The 13,963-nt window shown below is 32.4% G+C and overlaps 1 protein-coding gene across 1 annotated transcript; it reads right to left on the minus strand.

The window, feature by feature from the left end:
* Positions 1-96: 96 nt before the first annotated feature.
* Positions 97-8,708, minus strand: LOC145598080 (ABC transporter G family member 22-like). The gene is made up of 11 exons (XM_081654380.1): positions 8,558-8,708; positions 7,932-8,341; positions 4,107-4,177; positions 3,303-3,538; positions 3,051-3,206; positions 2,726-2,909; positions 2,180-2,488; positions 1,391-1,678; positions 907-1,191; positions 705-812; positions 97-590 (listed from the first exon to the last, which is right to left on the minus strand). The coding sequence occupies exons 2-11, from the start codon at positions 8,311-8,313 to the stop codon at positions 378-380; spliced, it is 2,232 nt and encodes a 743-aa protein (XP_081510506.1). The 5' UTR covers positions 8,314-8,341; positions 8,558-8,708; the 3' UTR covers positions 97-377.
* Between the last annotated feature and the right edge of the window lie 5,255 nt (positions 8,709-13,963).

Genomic DNA, 13,963 nt, shown 5'->3' on the forward strand with positions numbered 1-13,963 from the left:
TTTTACGTCAAACTGCTTTTCCATTACTCGAAGCTGTTTACATCAATTAGGGAGAACTAACATTAAACTTAGGATAAAGTTGAGGATTTGAGACTATTACTGGAAAAAAGCTTATCTCAAGATATATTTTGCACATTATCACTACACTTATAAGCAACTGACGTTTAACTATTCTATGCTCTTTGTCACATTGGCTGAAGTAATAACTAAAAGTACTTGGAGAACTGGAGTTGGATCAGCATCTTTGCTAGGCTGCATTTTTCTCATCCTTTTTGACAGTGAGTATGACAGGATTCTCCGTGGGCATTTGGAGTCGGAGTGAAATTTGGAGGGTGTGTTGCTCGTAATCCAATGAATAGATTCGTGGGTATAGCTTATCATTGAAGCCGCATTCTCCTAAGGGCTATATATGCTAATAATCGGTAGCCAAAGACCATGGCAATAAGAGCACCAACCTCCATTAAGCCACTGTCAAATTTCATCAAATTTGTGGGTTGAATGTGATTTTCATAATGTACTTTGAGAAGCAACCGATAGGTGTGGTAGTTGAAAGAAAGGTAACGGATCCATGATATAAATATCGGAACTTTCTGCAGACAAAGAACAACAGTTATAAATGGTCATTAGAGTGCAATTATCTTTATAGGGTTGGGATTGCTAAATAAGGGAATATAGAGCCCTGTAAACATTGATTTTGTGCTTACCTTTACAAAGTATCCACCAGCCAACATGAAGGTCATTACTGTTACAGAACCTAGAGTTGTTGCCTTCTTGATGTCCATTAGAGAAGCTCCTATTGCCAATCCAAGTCCCTGTCATTGCAGCAAATCGTCGTAAAAAAGTGATTTCTAATAGATAGTGATTCCTGACTGAACTTTGTGAAAAAAACAGTTGAAGGAAATATACCTGTGCAGCTACAATGCAGAGGAAAACTGTCAGTACTGTTAGAAAAAAAGTTCCCGCATCAAGCCTTAGGCCTGCCATGAAGTAGACTACTAGCAGGAAGAGAACTGGAAGGACAAGATCGAGTGGTAGGTCACTTGTCGTTCTTGCAAGGAAATAGGCACTTAATCGGTACATGTCAGCTGCTCTTTCTTTCTGAAGCATTGCCCTCTCTTGAGGGAATGCAAAAATTGCTGTGAAGACTGGAAAGAAACCCCAAAAAACAGCGATAAAGAAAAGTAGCCCTGCCTGTAAAGGTTGAAAGATCAGTCTGGTTAGTATGTCACCCTCTGTTGTATGATAAATGACTGACTGTATGGTTTTATATACCCTCTAAATTTTCATGATATCAGTAAAGCTGTAAAGATCATTCTCCATTATAAGCGTATTCTTGTTAAAATTTAGGAAGGAAAAAAATATGAAATCGTGGAATGCGATTTGAGTATACCTGATCCTCTAGTCCCTTCTCAGTTTTGCTATCTGATTGCCACCAAAGTAACCCTAGTACAACTGCTGTGGCCAAAACTTGGGTAACCCGCAGCCAGCTAAAATACTCATGCCTTCGCTCTTTGATTCCCCTCTTGAATAAAATTGAATATTGTTCAAACCAGCTTGCTCCCCATTCTCGCTTCACAGAAGATAATTTTAACTTCATTTCTTCATTTATTGGTATAGGAATTCCAAGCTTCCTCTTTTCTTTCTCTGCTACTCGCGATTCGTAGGACTCCACAAGATACTGCAATGAAATCTTATATGAGACATTTGCTGTAATACCTGACTCTACTTTCTTCCTTCAAAATAACATATTCCTATTGTTATTATGTCATTTTTAATGTATTGTACTTCCTTTCAGTATTGGATATATCATATACCTGTGCATATTGTTAAAAATGTGACACTGTTGTATACTTGTATTTCAATGGAGAAGCCTTATCAGAATTATCGTATTCATTCCATGTCTTGAATGAATGAATACATATAAAAAATGATTAATACATCTTTTCATTTTAGACTAGAGGTGTGTTTCTATATTGGAGCTATATTGCTTAAGTTGAATATAGCTTTTTTTTCTTGATAATTCCTTATGTTTTAGATGTGATTTTACTTGGGATCCTTTAACACTGTCTATTGAATTAAACTAAACTAATCTCGTGAGGGCAGTGCGTGTGACTGGTTTTTTCTAGTTGTTGTTCGGCCTGTTTGTCTATAGTGTGTCTGAGAGTCAGGGATGACTTACATCGTGGATAACTGCAGCAGATGGTTTACCATTCGGTTTTTCAGTTTCTGGGTCGTCCATGTGTACTTTGTCATCTAATTCTGATGGTACAGTTACGTCATTTATGTTCCCATTAGCAAGGTCTAGCAGGAATTCTGCTGGGTTCATGGATATCAGAGGGGTACACCCTATGGTGGCGAAATAGCTCATCACGTTTGATGCCTTTCCAAAATAAAGCAAGCTTCCTTTTCCGAGAAGGATCAGTTTGTCAAACTTGTGAAAAAGTCTGCTTGATGGTTGGTGGATTGTAGTTATGACCGTCTTCCCATCCTGCAACATGTAAGAACCGGATGAGAGGTAGGACTTTTGGTAGTTATATTCAATTCACAAATATGCATGAATTGTCAGAAAGATGCATGAATTGGGAAGGGGTGTTTTATAACTTTTAGTTTTAATTTGAAGACTATGATATCAGTGTCAACTGTCATATGTTTTCTGAAAGAAAAATATTTGAACTTGTTCATTAAGAATTTGATAAATAATCGAACATAGCATGTGTTACTTTACCTCAGCTATATCTTGCAACACCTGAATGATCCGTAAGGCGGTTGTAGAATCCAAGCCTGAGGTGGGTTCATCTAGGAAGAGAAGGGAAGGGTTGATTAAAATCTCATTACCAATACAAACTCTCTTTCTTTCTCCACCTGAAACTCCACGAACAAAGGAACCGCCAATCATTGTGTCCTGACATCTGCACATACATATATGTAGTAATTCAGAAAATTAGTAGCTCTCCTTTGCAAGGAATTGGTATAAGGAATCTGCAATTCTCCCTAGAATGCACTATTCCTTTTCATCATATCCACAAACCTTTGTAACAAGTGAAGGTTACCTCTCCAACCCTAGCTCGCAAATGACATCCAAAGCTCGTTGTTCCTTTTCTTTCTTCGTTAATTTTTTTGGCAGTCTAAGATATGCAGCATATGTGAGGGTTTCTCTCACAGTAAGGTGAGGATATAGAACATCATCTTGAGTCACAAACCCTATCCTGCAAGTGTCATAAGTTGGCATTCCTTTAAATTTGAATATCTCATCAATCTTGTTAATATTAATACTTAGTGATTTAACCAACACTTATACTTGCCTGCTTTTCAGTAATTTTGAGTATGGTTGATCATTGTATGTAACAGAACCTCCGGCTTTGGGCTGTGTCAACCTTCCTCCAAGAACATTTAAAAGCGTTGTCTTCCCGCTTCCTGAAGGACCCATCAGAGCCAGCACTTCTCCAGGATTCACTGAACCTGTGATTCCATGTAAGACCTGTTTTTCTTCTGTATTTGAAAATCCTTTGAGAACAACCTTGTACGTAACTTCTTTAAACTGCAAGATATAAGGCAACAATCAACTCGTATTAGTATTCCTCTCATAATTAATCGATAATAGCATCACACTGGTGTAAAGGAAATCTCATGCACAAAAATAGCCACCAGAGGTTGCTCTCTCGTTTCTTCCCTACCCTCCCTACGAGTAAAAGGGGCATTATGTTCTAGGCCCTCCAGCTCAGTCTTCCAAACTAGTCATCTAACTTGGAGTTTGTGTGATCTAATTATGTTGTTCGGGAAATGTTAATATGTGTCTAGTACATACTGTCATACGGAACAAGGTCTGTACAAGACTCAATCAGTGAACCTGACCATGATTAATTAGCCTTATTCAATGCATTGGGATTCCGTTAATCAGTGTGTAGCTAAACTCTCCAACCCCCGGGCCTGTTCAGATACACAGGTAGTAAGTGAAAGAGTACATGCTGCCTTTTCGTAGCAAAGATGCAGGATGATCAACACTATGGAGAATGCTTGTTTGCTGACATTTTGAGGGAAGGCGGACAAAAAAGATGTCTGCAATATATGATATAGTAGTGTTAGTACATACTTGTACATGTTTTTACCTTCAGATAGATTGGAAAAGTTGGCTCTGCTTCGAGCCTCTTCCTACGTGTTCCTGCTTCAAGATCCTCAGCTGCAACAACCAAAATGCATGTTCTTTTCAATTTCACTTGTTAAAAGCAACCATAAAATTTCTCTAAATTTATAGTATGTTTACTGAGGGTTATGTTGCATTAATCTATTGTAGAATCATCTGGGTTTTAGACTGAAAAACATTCAGTAATGTACAAATGAATAAATGATATATGATCTATCAAGCTTATAGTCTTTAGACCATATCCTAAAAAATTGGTAATGGGCATGTATCTGCAGTTTACTGTTACCATCACCATAACTAAACACCGTGATTATCCTAAATATATGGACTATATCCTTTACACATTATAATATGAACGCGCTATAATTTTAAGTAGTTTTCTTCTTTCCGTACTCTCTCTACTACTCATTTTAGTAAGTGAAAGATAGGAAATTTTAGCATGGTCTAATTCTAATATTGAAAATGTGACAACTTTTTCTGAACATCTCAAACTTAAGTATGAGCGAGTATTTGGCGGTTCATAGAATTTTTATCAAGTGATGTTGGAAGGAATGGATTTTGAAAAATAATGGTCCACTATTATCTCATGAGTCACCTGGTAGGTTGAATTGTTGATATCAGTTGATAAACTTTGAATCTAAATAATTGGCCATAATAAACCAAGCTTGAGTGGACGTGTGTAAAGTTTAGCTTGAGTGGACGTGTGTAAAGTTTAGCTTGATTGGCCAAAGTAATGGATTCCATTTTTCTCAGTGGATTTCAGTTCAACAAGTTAACATGGATTTTTCAATTTTTCAAAAATTGTTGGGGAGCATACCACATAGCACTTTTTATGCATGATTGGCTTTAATGGATTATGTGTCAAACAAAAGGACTAAGGTTGGTCCATAATGACCGAGTTTCGGATAAAGACAGATGGCTAACAGTATACTTACTTACGACCTTTTTGTCTAAAAATAATAATCACATAGTATTATGAAAGAAAGACAAGTATGATACATAAGACGTATAAATGACTTGATTTATTTAGATTAATTTAGAGGTAATTAGTTTGACTTGATAAGGTTTTAAATCGAGTTATATCTTGAGCCGAGTAGACATATTTTAAGATTTATTGATTATTTGATTGACCCTATGGGTTGTATGAATTGGCAATTCAAGCAAATAGTTACACTGTAAGCTTGCTTTTAGTCAGGATTTTGTTGTTTATTTTATTGGCTTTAATACACATTTTCCAGCTTTTTTCCAAAAACAAACAAAAAAATAAAGTCAAAATGACAGCTTCTCACAACAAAAACAAACCAAGACAGTGGTGAGATGTATATACTTGGTGATGATAAGGCTCAATATTTGTTTTGAAGTGAGTTGATAAATCAACCTCAATTAGTTTGCTAAAATAACGACAATCAAGCTTCCCTCAGCTATCAAATGCTAAGGATAAAGGATTGTATTATTTTCGTACTCTCTACATATATTACTTCCAAAAGGTACACATTCTAGTGGCCGTAATATAAAGGGTACTGTAAATGAGTACGTCATAAACAATATATCCATCCAGTCATTTACGGATGGTCTAAAATATTAACCTTAGGTATGCCTATACTCATATATCGACTGTACGTACTCTTATAAACAAGATAAATTTTACGAGTAGTCGAGCAGTGAACGTACTACTACCATGGACAATGCAGTACATATGTAGCAAAGGGCATGTCCTAGTCGGTACTAAATAGAATCCAAGTGGGTGTAGCATAATATATAAAGAGGTCCCATAATATAAAGACTAGAGGTGGAAAACAAAGGTAAACTTTTCTACTAACAAAGACCTTTGTCTCCTGGGTTGTACGTTCTTTATTTTGTGATCAATCAAGGTGTTTATCATTGAAAATAAAATCATGAAATTTGACATATCATATAAATAAAACTTAGAAAATATACATTAATATTATATTTGTATGGTCCATATATATTTTTTTACATTTCTTGGCCATATATTAAACGTTAATATTGGGAAACAAAGACTACCAGAAGTTTTTCTTTTAATAATGTGGACAGTGGACCCCCTATTTTACCATATAGTTGCTGGTTTCACATTAAAGAATAGTGATGGTCGTTCATGTTTGGTAGGTTGCTATCAACTGTTTTTCTCTACTAGCTACTTGACTAGTTGTGTTTAACATCAATTAGGACCAATCCATCATTTGCGGAACACTAATCTTTTGACAACTAGTATTAGGCGGCCCGGGCCGCGGACTTAATCTCGCGGTCGCGGAAATAAGTCGTTATAAGTCCGCTTCATTTAAAATCTTGCGATGCGCTGCCTTCATATTAATTTTCTTAGGAAACGGTCTTACCTTCTCTAATCATTTCCTATAAAGCGTACCCTCAACTCATACCAATCTAACAAGTGACAAGAGTTTCTAATTCCTAGGGTTTATAGAATAAGTAAAGTATTAGCCTATTAGGGATATTATTCTCATAGTAGTTTATACTGATGTTTGGATTGGTTATTATCATGGGTGATGAATTGTTATATTATTGACTCCTTAAAAAAGTCTTTATGCTTTTATAATAAAGTTATATTATTGACTCCTTAAAAAAAAAAAAAAAAAAAAGGTTTACTGAATATTTTTTATTATATAAAATATCTTAATTTTGGAACGCTTCTAAGTCTTTGTCTCAAAAGTAATGATGTACAAGAATTACAAATTTAATCGTAACTAAATATTTTCTATACCTAATTATTTATAAAGTGAATTAAGGAAAGAGGGAGTAATAATTTGTAACAAAAACTTTATATTATAACCTAATCATTTTTAGGTAACTTTTTAGGAGTGAATTTATCTAGTAATCACCAATAATAACAGATTAACAACTAACCCTACTTTTTATTTGGCACTCAATTTATTTTGTGTTATCAAATTGTCATATATATATTATACTATTTTATAATTAAGGTTAATGGAATAATTAATAGTGAACCAAATTGTTTGGACTCTATATTATTTATTTCCAACTTTATTAATTACAACTATGTATATATATACTATGGAGTGCAATTTTCATTTTGATTTTCTTAGATTTTGTAGGATATAATTTGGCTCTATTATTGATTTGAAAAATAATCTTTACAAGCTCTCTTTTTCCATTCATTAAAATCTAAAAGAAAAGATGATGATAATTGACTAAATTTTAAATATCGTCCACCCAACTGGAAATTATGTATTTCCACTTGTCAATACTAGAAAAAAAACAGAAAATAAAATTCATATAGCTCTTTTTGATGTCATTATGAGTAGTAGCTAGTCATTTTCTAAACCATGCACAAGTTGTCATCTTAAAGATTAGTATGTTCTAGCATACTTCACCCAAAATTTCCATTGTTTTCTTTTATTATACACTTTTTCAATCTTAACCAAGTTGGATGTTAAATTAAGTAATTTGTAAATTGCATACGTAGTTGATATTTTACCACAAATTCTATAAGATTTATATTCCACACAATAGAAATATAACTAATTAGGACTCAAGTCATGCTCGGTTTATTACATAAATTTAGCTTATATTACAATAATTGATTAAATTGGCTTAGGTTGAAACAATAATTAAACAAAGTCTATATACTTATTAGTATTGATTAAGATGGAGGAAAATGAGTTTATAGTCGCGGCCTTTATTATATTACTCTCTCTGTTTTTAAATGTTATTTTTTAGTTTCACGATGATCTAATAGAAAATTATATTTAAGAATAATATTTAGAGACAGATGGAGTACGAGTTTTGAACTTACGAATATCATCGTCACTGAAGGGCTTAGAATCAGCAATATCCTCAGGAGGAACACTATAGCCAGTGAAGGAGAAGGAGAGACCCAAGCTAGCACTAGAGGCTCGACTTAGGGCAGCCCCATTGCTAAGATCATCAATATCAAGTTTCAGCTGAGCACTCCTTGTTTTCCTAATGTGAGTATTGTTGTAATTCCTACTGCTGCTATTCACTCCTGGGGAGGTTATCCTACGGCTCGATTTACGCGATCCATCAGCCGTAGGCACCATACTCCCATCCCCTGATGGCGGGGATTTCATTGCTGCCATCGCTGCTGCCATTGACTCCACTAGTTGGTCCGATTTTGTTCGGACTAATCCCATCGTAGAATTTACTTTGTCCATCATCTGTGCTAGGCACTAGTTTAATAATTTCCTACATACAGAAATAATAAGAAGCGCACACCATGCACGCACATAGTTAGTACATGATGCTAATTATATATGCATGTAATATAGTCTAACATGTTACTATTTTTAACAAAAACAAGAAAGATTAAATTATATGTATACTCTTAAAATAACAACCAAATAAAGAAGCTTGTATCAAAAATAATATTAAAAAATGAGTATAGTTAGTTAAGGGAGTTACCTTTTTTTAGTTATATTGGTAAGTTGAATTTGCAGGTGGCAAAGTTTGAAAGATGAAGAAATTTAAGAGAGGAGAGAGAAAGAGGAGGAAGTGGTGATCTCTTTGAAGAAGGAAACTGAAAGAACAACTAAACTGTGACAACTTTAGTGGTGCAACCCATCCTTTATAAAGGTGCATTTATGAAGAGGGGACCCAAGAGGCTTTACATATACATTACAATAACACCCCTATAATTTATACAACTTTCCAGTATAACATATACAAAATACAACTAATAATACATGCATGTATGTTTTTTTAGTTTTATATAGATAATTAAGTATTTCATTATTATAGAATAATCTACAAGATCATTAGCAAATATGAATTGGTAGTACTTATAGTAACATACGATAAAGAGCATACAATAGGGATTAATAAACCATTGTATCCTATAATCCCTCGTTTGTTTAATGCGAATTGTTCTATCCCATAGGGATAGGGATAAAAAGTAAAGTTATCCCTCTATTTTTGTAACCTCGGGGGGGGGGGGGGGGGGTGCAGGTATAAGGTGTAGGGATTAATCTTGAAATGTAAAAGACAGTTTAACCCATAATAGGAGGGAAGAAAGAGGGAGAGGAGAAATGTTAGTAAGGATAGTTTTGTAATTTTACTACTTATCCCAATTTAATTCCCAAATCTTACCAAACAATGTATAACATAATTTTTATCCTTATCCCACCTATTAATTTCCTATCTTTATCCTACCTTCTTATCCTCATTATCCCTAACCCTGTTGCCAAACACCTCGTATATTGAACATATAAAAAACTATATAAGAATAATAGACGAGTAAACATGTGTACTTTAGATATAAAAATGCAAATACTTGTATAAGTTATGTAGATACACGTTGGAACATAGCAAAATATTTACTCCATACACATATGTATAATGTTATTAATGTATTCAAGTTTGATGTGTTTAAGCATTTTTTTTCCTCTTTATTTTTCACCAAAAAATTAAATTTTTTTTTATTAAATTTTTTTAATTGATTTTTTTTTTTCTCTTTGAACAAATGTAAAATATATATTATATAGTACTCTACGTTTGAAATTTTTTGGAGTTTGTATTATTTTCCTTTTGTACACATAATTTATTTCTCCATTACTTTGATTGTTATCCATGTTTCCACTAACTCTCCTAGCTGATCTCTCTTTAAAAGACTTATTATCAGGAATTTGTTTTGGTTGATCTGCGCAACAACATGTCATATTGGCATAGTTGATGAAAGAAATCATAGCGCGGATTATAATGACAGTAAGGTGATGTAGGAATGAAGCAATTAGTTGATTTTTCAATATAGTTAACCTCTATTTAGATTTTTTTTTTAAAAGGTAAAATCAATCCATTAATAAAAGTTATATGACATATACAAATATATTCGAATACATATATTTGATTCCATATTTGTCGTCTATATATTTGATTCCATATGTGTCGTCGCATATGGAATCAAATATATTGAAATCCTTCTTATAAACTACAACCGGTCAAGTAGATATTACACTACATGTGGAACATTTTCCACTTACATCTCTGGAATGTACAACCTTTTGCGAAGACCATCTAACGATTTGTTGTAGCTGCAATGATGATTTTCATCTGATTCACCTGACTATATTCGAGAAATTGAAATTATTTACAATCTCGTATAATTCTTCGCCAATGAAACAATTTCACGGCAATCCATAAAGGCAAAAAGGCAAACCTCCCTCAAAAGAGAAAAAGAAAAACCCCTCAATAAAGAAAAAGAAATTATCCTATTTTCTAAAGAAGAATAAAAACCCTGTCTTTCAAAGGAAAAAGTTCCTCTTCAAAGAGATCAGTTATTATGAAAATCTAAAAACAAACAAAAGTAAAAAGAAAACATGCAAGAAAAGAAATTGCGGCTTTTCAACAGTAAAAACCGATGAATGCCCCCTAAAATTTAATAATAGAGGCTAGGATTTTAGAGAGACGAGAAAGGATAGAGGAGAAGAAAATTTTCTCTATTTAGACAATATTACTTATGCTTATTAAATTAGGATCATCCCCTCGTTACTATTTGTTAATAAAATAAATACAAAGTATTGGATGAATCCATTTCACCATATGTCTGGCCACCATCCAATACATATACTACGTAAAATATAATTCCAAAAATCGATGTCTTATAACTTACTCGTATAAATTTTCATAAACTCGTATATATAAAATGTCCAAAAAATTACATCTAAATTTCAATAGTCGAGATGTTCAATTACTTATACGAGGAATCTAAATTTCAAAAGCCGAGATATTCAAAGATTTGTATGCCGTATAAAATGTTCAATAACTTATATCTATATCCACCTCACTATGAGTCAAGAGACACAATACTTTCTCGAATACACAAACACTCTTACCACCCTGATCTCTCTTTTAATTTCCACCGCCCTCCTTTTTGAAGACGGTACTCCCATGTTTTCCCGCCACAACATTATTAATGAAATTTGTACTTTTCTTTGAAGGCATGATTGATTACACAAAATGAAAAAAATTCTTAATAATTTATTTAATTTGTGGTTATGTATATCCGAGTTGTAGTTAGCGGTAGTTTAAATTATTTTTCATCAAGATAGTGACATAACAATCTACACCTTAAATCACAACGATTAATATTATTCTAAAACAATAATACCGTACATAACCTAACATTAAATATTCATGCATCTAGCTACCATTATAATGCATGGTGTCTTGCTTTATTTCTATTTTCTATTAATTAATGCTTCAATAATACTCCACTCATATATATAGCATTAAAAATTAATTGACTCACTAGCTTACTACTAGCATTGACTCATTTATAAAATCCTTTTGAAAAGCCAAAATTCCACTAAGATATGATGAATTTCCAATCAATCATAGTCAAGAACTAGGGCCATCTATGTCGTACACGTGTTCGGACAATTAAATAGAGTGTTGTGTGTGTTTTCTCATCATAATCCTTGATTGTCATGTCAAACTCATAACAATAACAAGTTGGAAAATAACACAATTAATCAACAATAATAATAATAATAATAATATAAATATATAAAATAGCCCCTTTTGAATTTAATGTTATTTAACCTTATTAGAATATGCTCAATTTTGCCGCCTAATTATCAAATTTGGACAAAAGAATGAATTGAGTAACTCCAAGACATGCAACTCTCTCTTACGTTGCATGCATTATAAGTTTGTGAATATCAAGAGTTTGGATTCATTTTTATCATCACCTAATACAATTACCTTCTAACTAGGGAATTTCTATAAGGAAAGAAATAAAAAGTATCCTTTGGATTTTAGCTTTAAACTAGTTTTTGTACGACTTTTCGGATTTTTTTTCTCCCCGACCTCTTTTAGATATGGGAGGACGACATGCGTTGTATGCCGATTTTAATTATGAGTATTGTCATTTTATGAAATCGTTTATTATTAGCATCATCAAATGCATTATCATTGTCATGCTTTCATCATAATTAATCTCTCAATCATTTCACGGAATATTGACAATTTATACTCCGATTCGTGTATGTACATATTATGTATGAAATACTATGTGTGCCGTTGTTACAAAGCTAAAAGGACCAAAGAAAAAGTAATGACATGATTATAAGTTAATACAATGCCAACATTGGTAATGAAAAAAATGGTTGATCAGCATTTGGTTACATACATATCACCATTACTCGAAAAGTGGCATGGTGTCAAGTTACTTGTTCATTTTGTTTCTTCACAAAAAATGAACGAAGTACATAATAATATCATTAATGACACTTGAACCCGTAACAACATGCATGGCTGGTAGATTATAACTTTATTACCAAGTCATCCAATTACATTTAAGGAAATTAATCATGGTTATACACTCAAAACGTTGATATAGTCACATAGTTTATTTTAAGAACAATATATACTGTCTCCTTTTCTTCTTCTTATCTCCCTCCACATTCAAATTGCTTAACCTAGCATCCATAAGTGGATGTCGGAGGGGTTTTTATCAATTTTAATTAGTGAAAAGCCTCAATCTCTATAATTTCATGATTCTTTTTCCTAATATTTTCTCTTTTATGAAAAATGAATATGTTAAAAACCAATTTTTTTTTTTTTTTTTTTTTTTTTTTTTTTTGAGGAAAAGTTAAAATCCAATTAATCATACATTACTCTGTTAAAATTACTAACACACGCATACATAATACACAAGTCCACCCCTTAACGGGGTTTCTAAAAAAAAAAAAAAAAACAAATCAAAATAAAAATACCAGAAGTCCACAACTTATCATTCAAGTATTTAAGAAATTGGGTTAATAAAACTATAAGAGCGTGACCAACTGTACGTCCAACATGTAGGACAAATACAATTCCCATATATCTTTATTATTTCAGCACAGCCAGTCACTCACTTCATTATTTTTTATTTTTATTTTATTTTTTTATTATTTTTTTTTTGATTTCAAACCCTACCCTATACACTAGGCCTATATTTATTATTTACCTTCTTATTTTTAATTATTGAAACAAAGAAAAAAGATAAAAAAAAAAAATAAATAAATAAATAAATCAATGGTTGTACTTCAATTTTGATTTTTATGAGTTGTGATTGTATGTTCAAATATTTCCACTTGGTTGCTGCATATTTCAACTTTAAGATGAGACTAGGTTGAAAGTGATTGTTTGGTCGTCTTGTAATCTCGTAACATGATAGTTTGGAAATCAATTAATTGAATTTTTTCTTAAAATTTTAAATTTTTTGGTACTTATATGAGGTACTCGATCGAAACTTATTGCGTTGTCATTATTATATGTCATAAAATAACCTAAATGAGACCAAGTCTATATCTGACCCTTATTTTTATACTTAGTACTGTACTCATCAATAAGACCATGTTTATTCTATCAAAAAAAAAAAAAAAAAAAAAAAAAAAAAAAAAAAAAGAAGAGAAAAAGACCATGTTTACTTCACATAATTAATTTTAGCTAACTTAAATCAATTTACTACTCCGTACTATTACAATGCAAGTACTTGTTTTTCTAATCAAAACTTAAATGTATTTTGATCATTGTAGGGTCTATAGGTATTTTTTAAAATTATATATGGCTTTTGAAACTTTATATTCTTACTTAATGTAAACATATATTTTTTTTCATTACTAATTACAACTTATTGGAGAGATTAAGATAGAGGGATCAAATTGTATGAATTAATCTCTTCAACAATAATGGAGAGATTTAGATGGAAAACTACTCATAATTATTGTGTCCCCTCCCTCCCTTCTTTTCATTCCCTTTTCTAAACTGTTAGATAATATAAACTCCTCAGATTAGAGTCATTCCATTGATCAAATATATATAGGGTTA

This window comes from Chenopodium album, chromosome 20, assembly GCF_948465745.1.
Source record: "Chenopodium album chromosome 20, dcCheAlbu1.1, whole genome shotgun sequence".
Taxonomy (NCBI): domain Eukaryota; kingdom Viridiplantae; phylum Streptophyta; class Magnoliopsida; order Caryophyllales; family Amaranthaceae; genus Chenopodium; species Chenopodium album.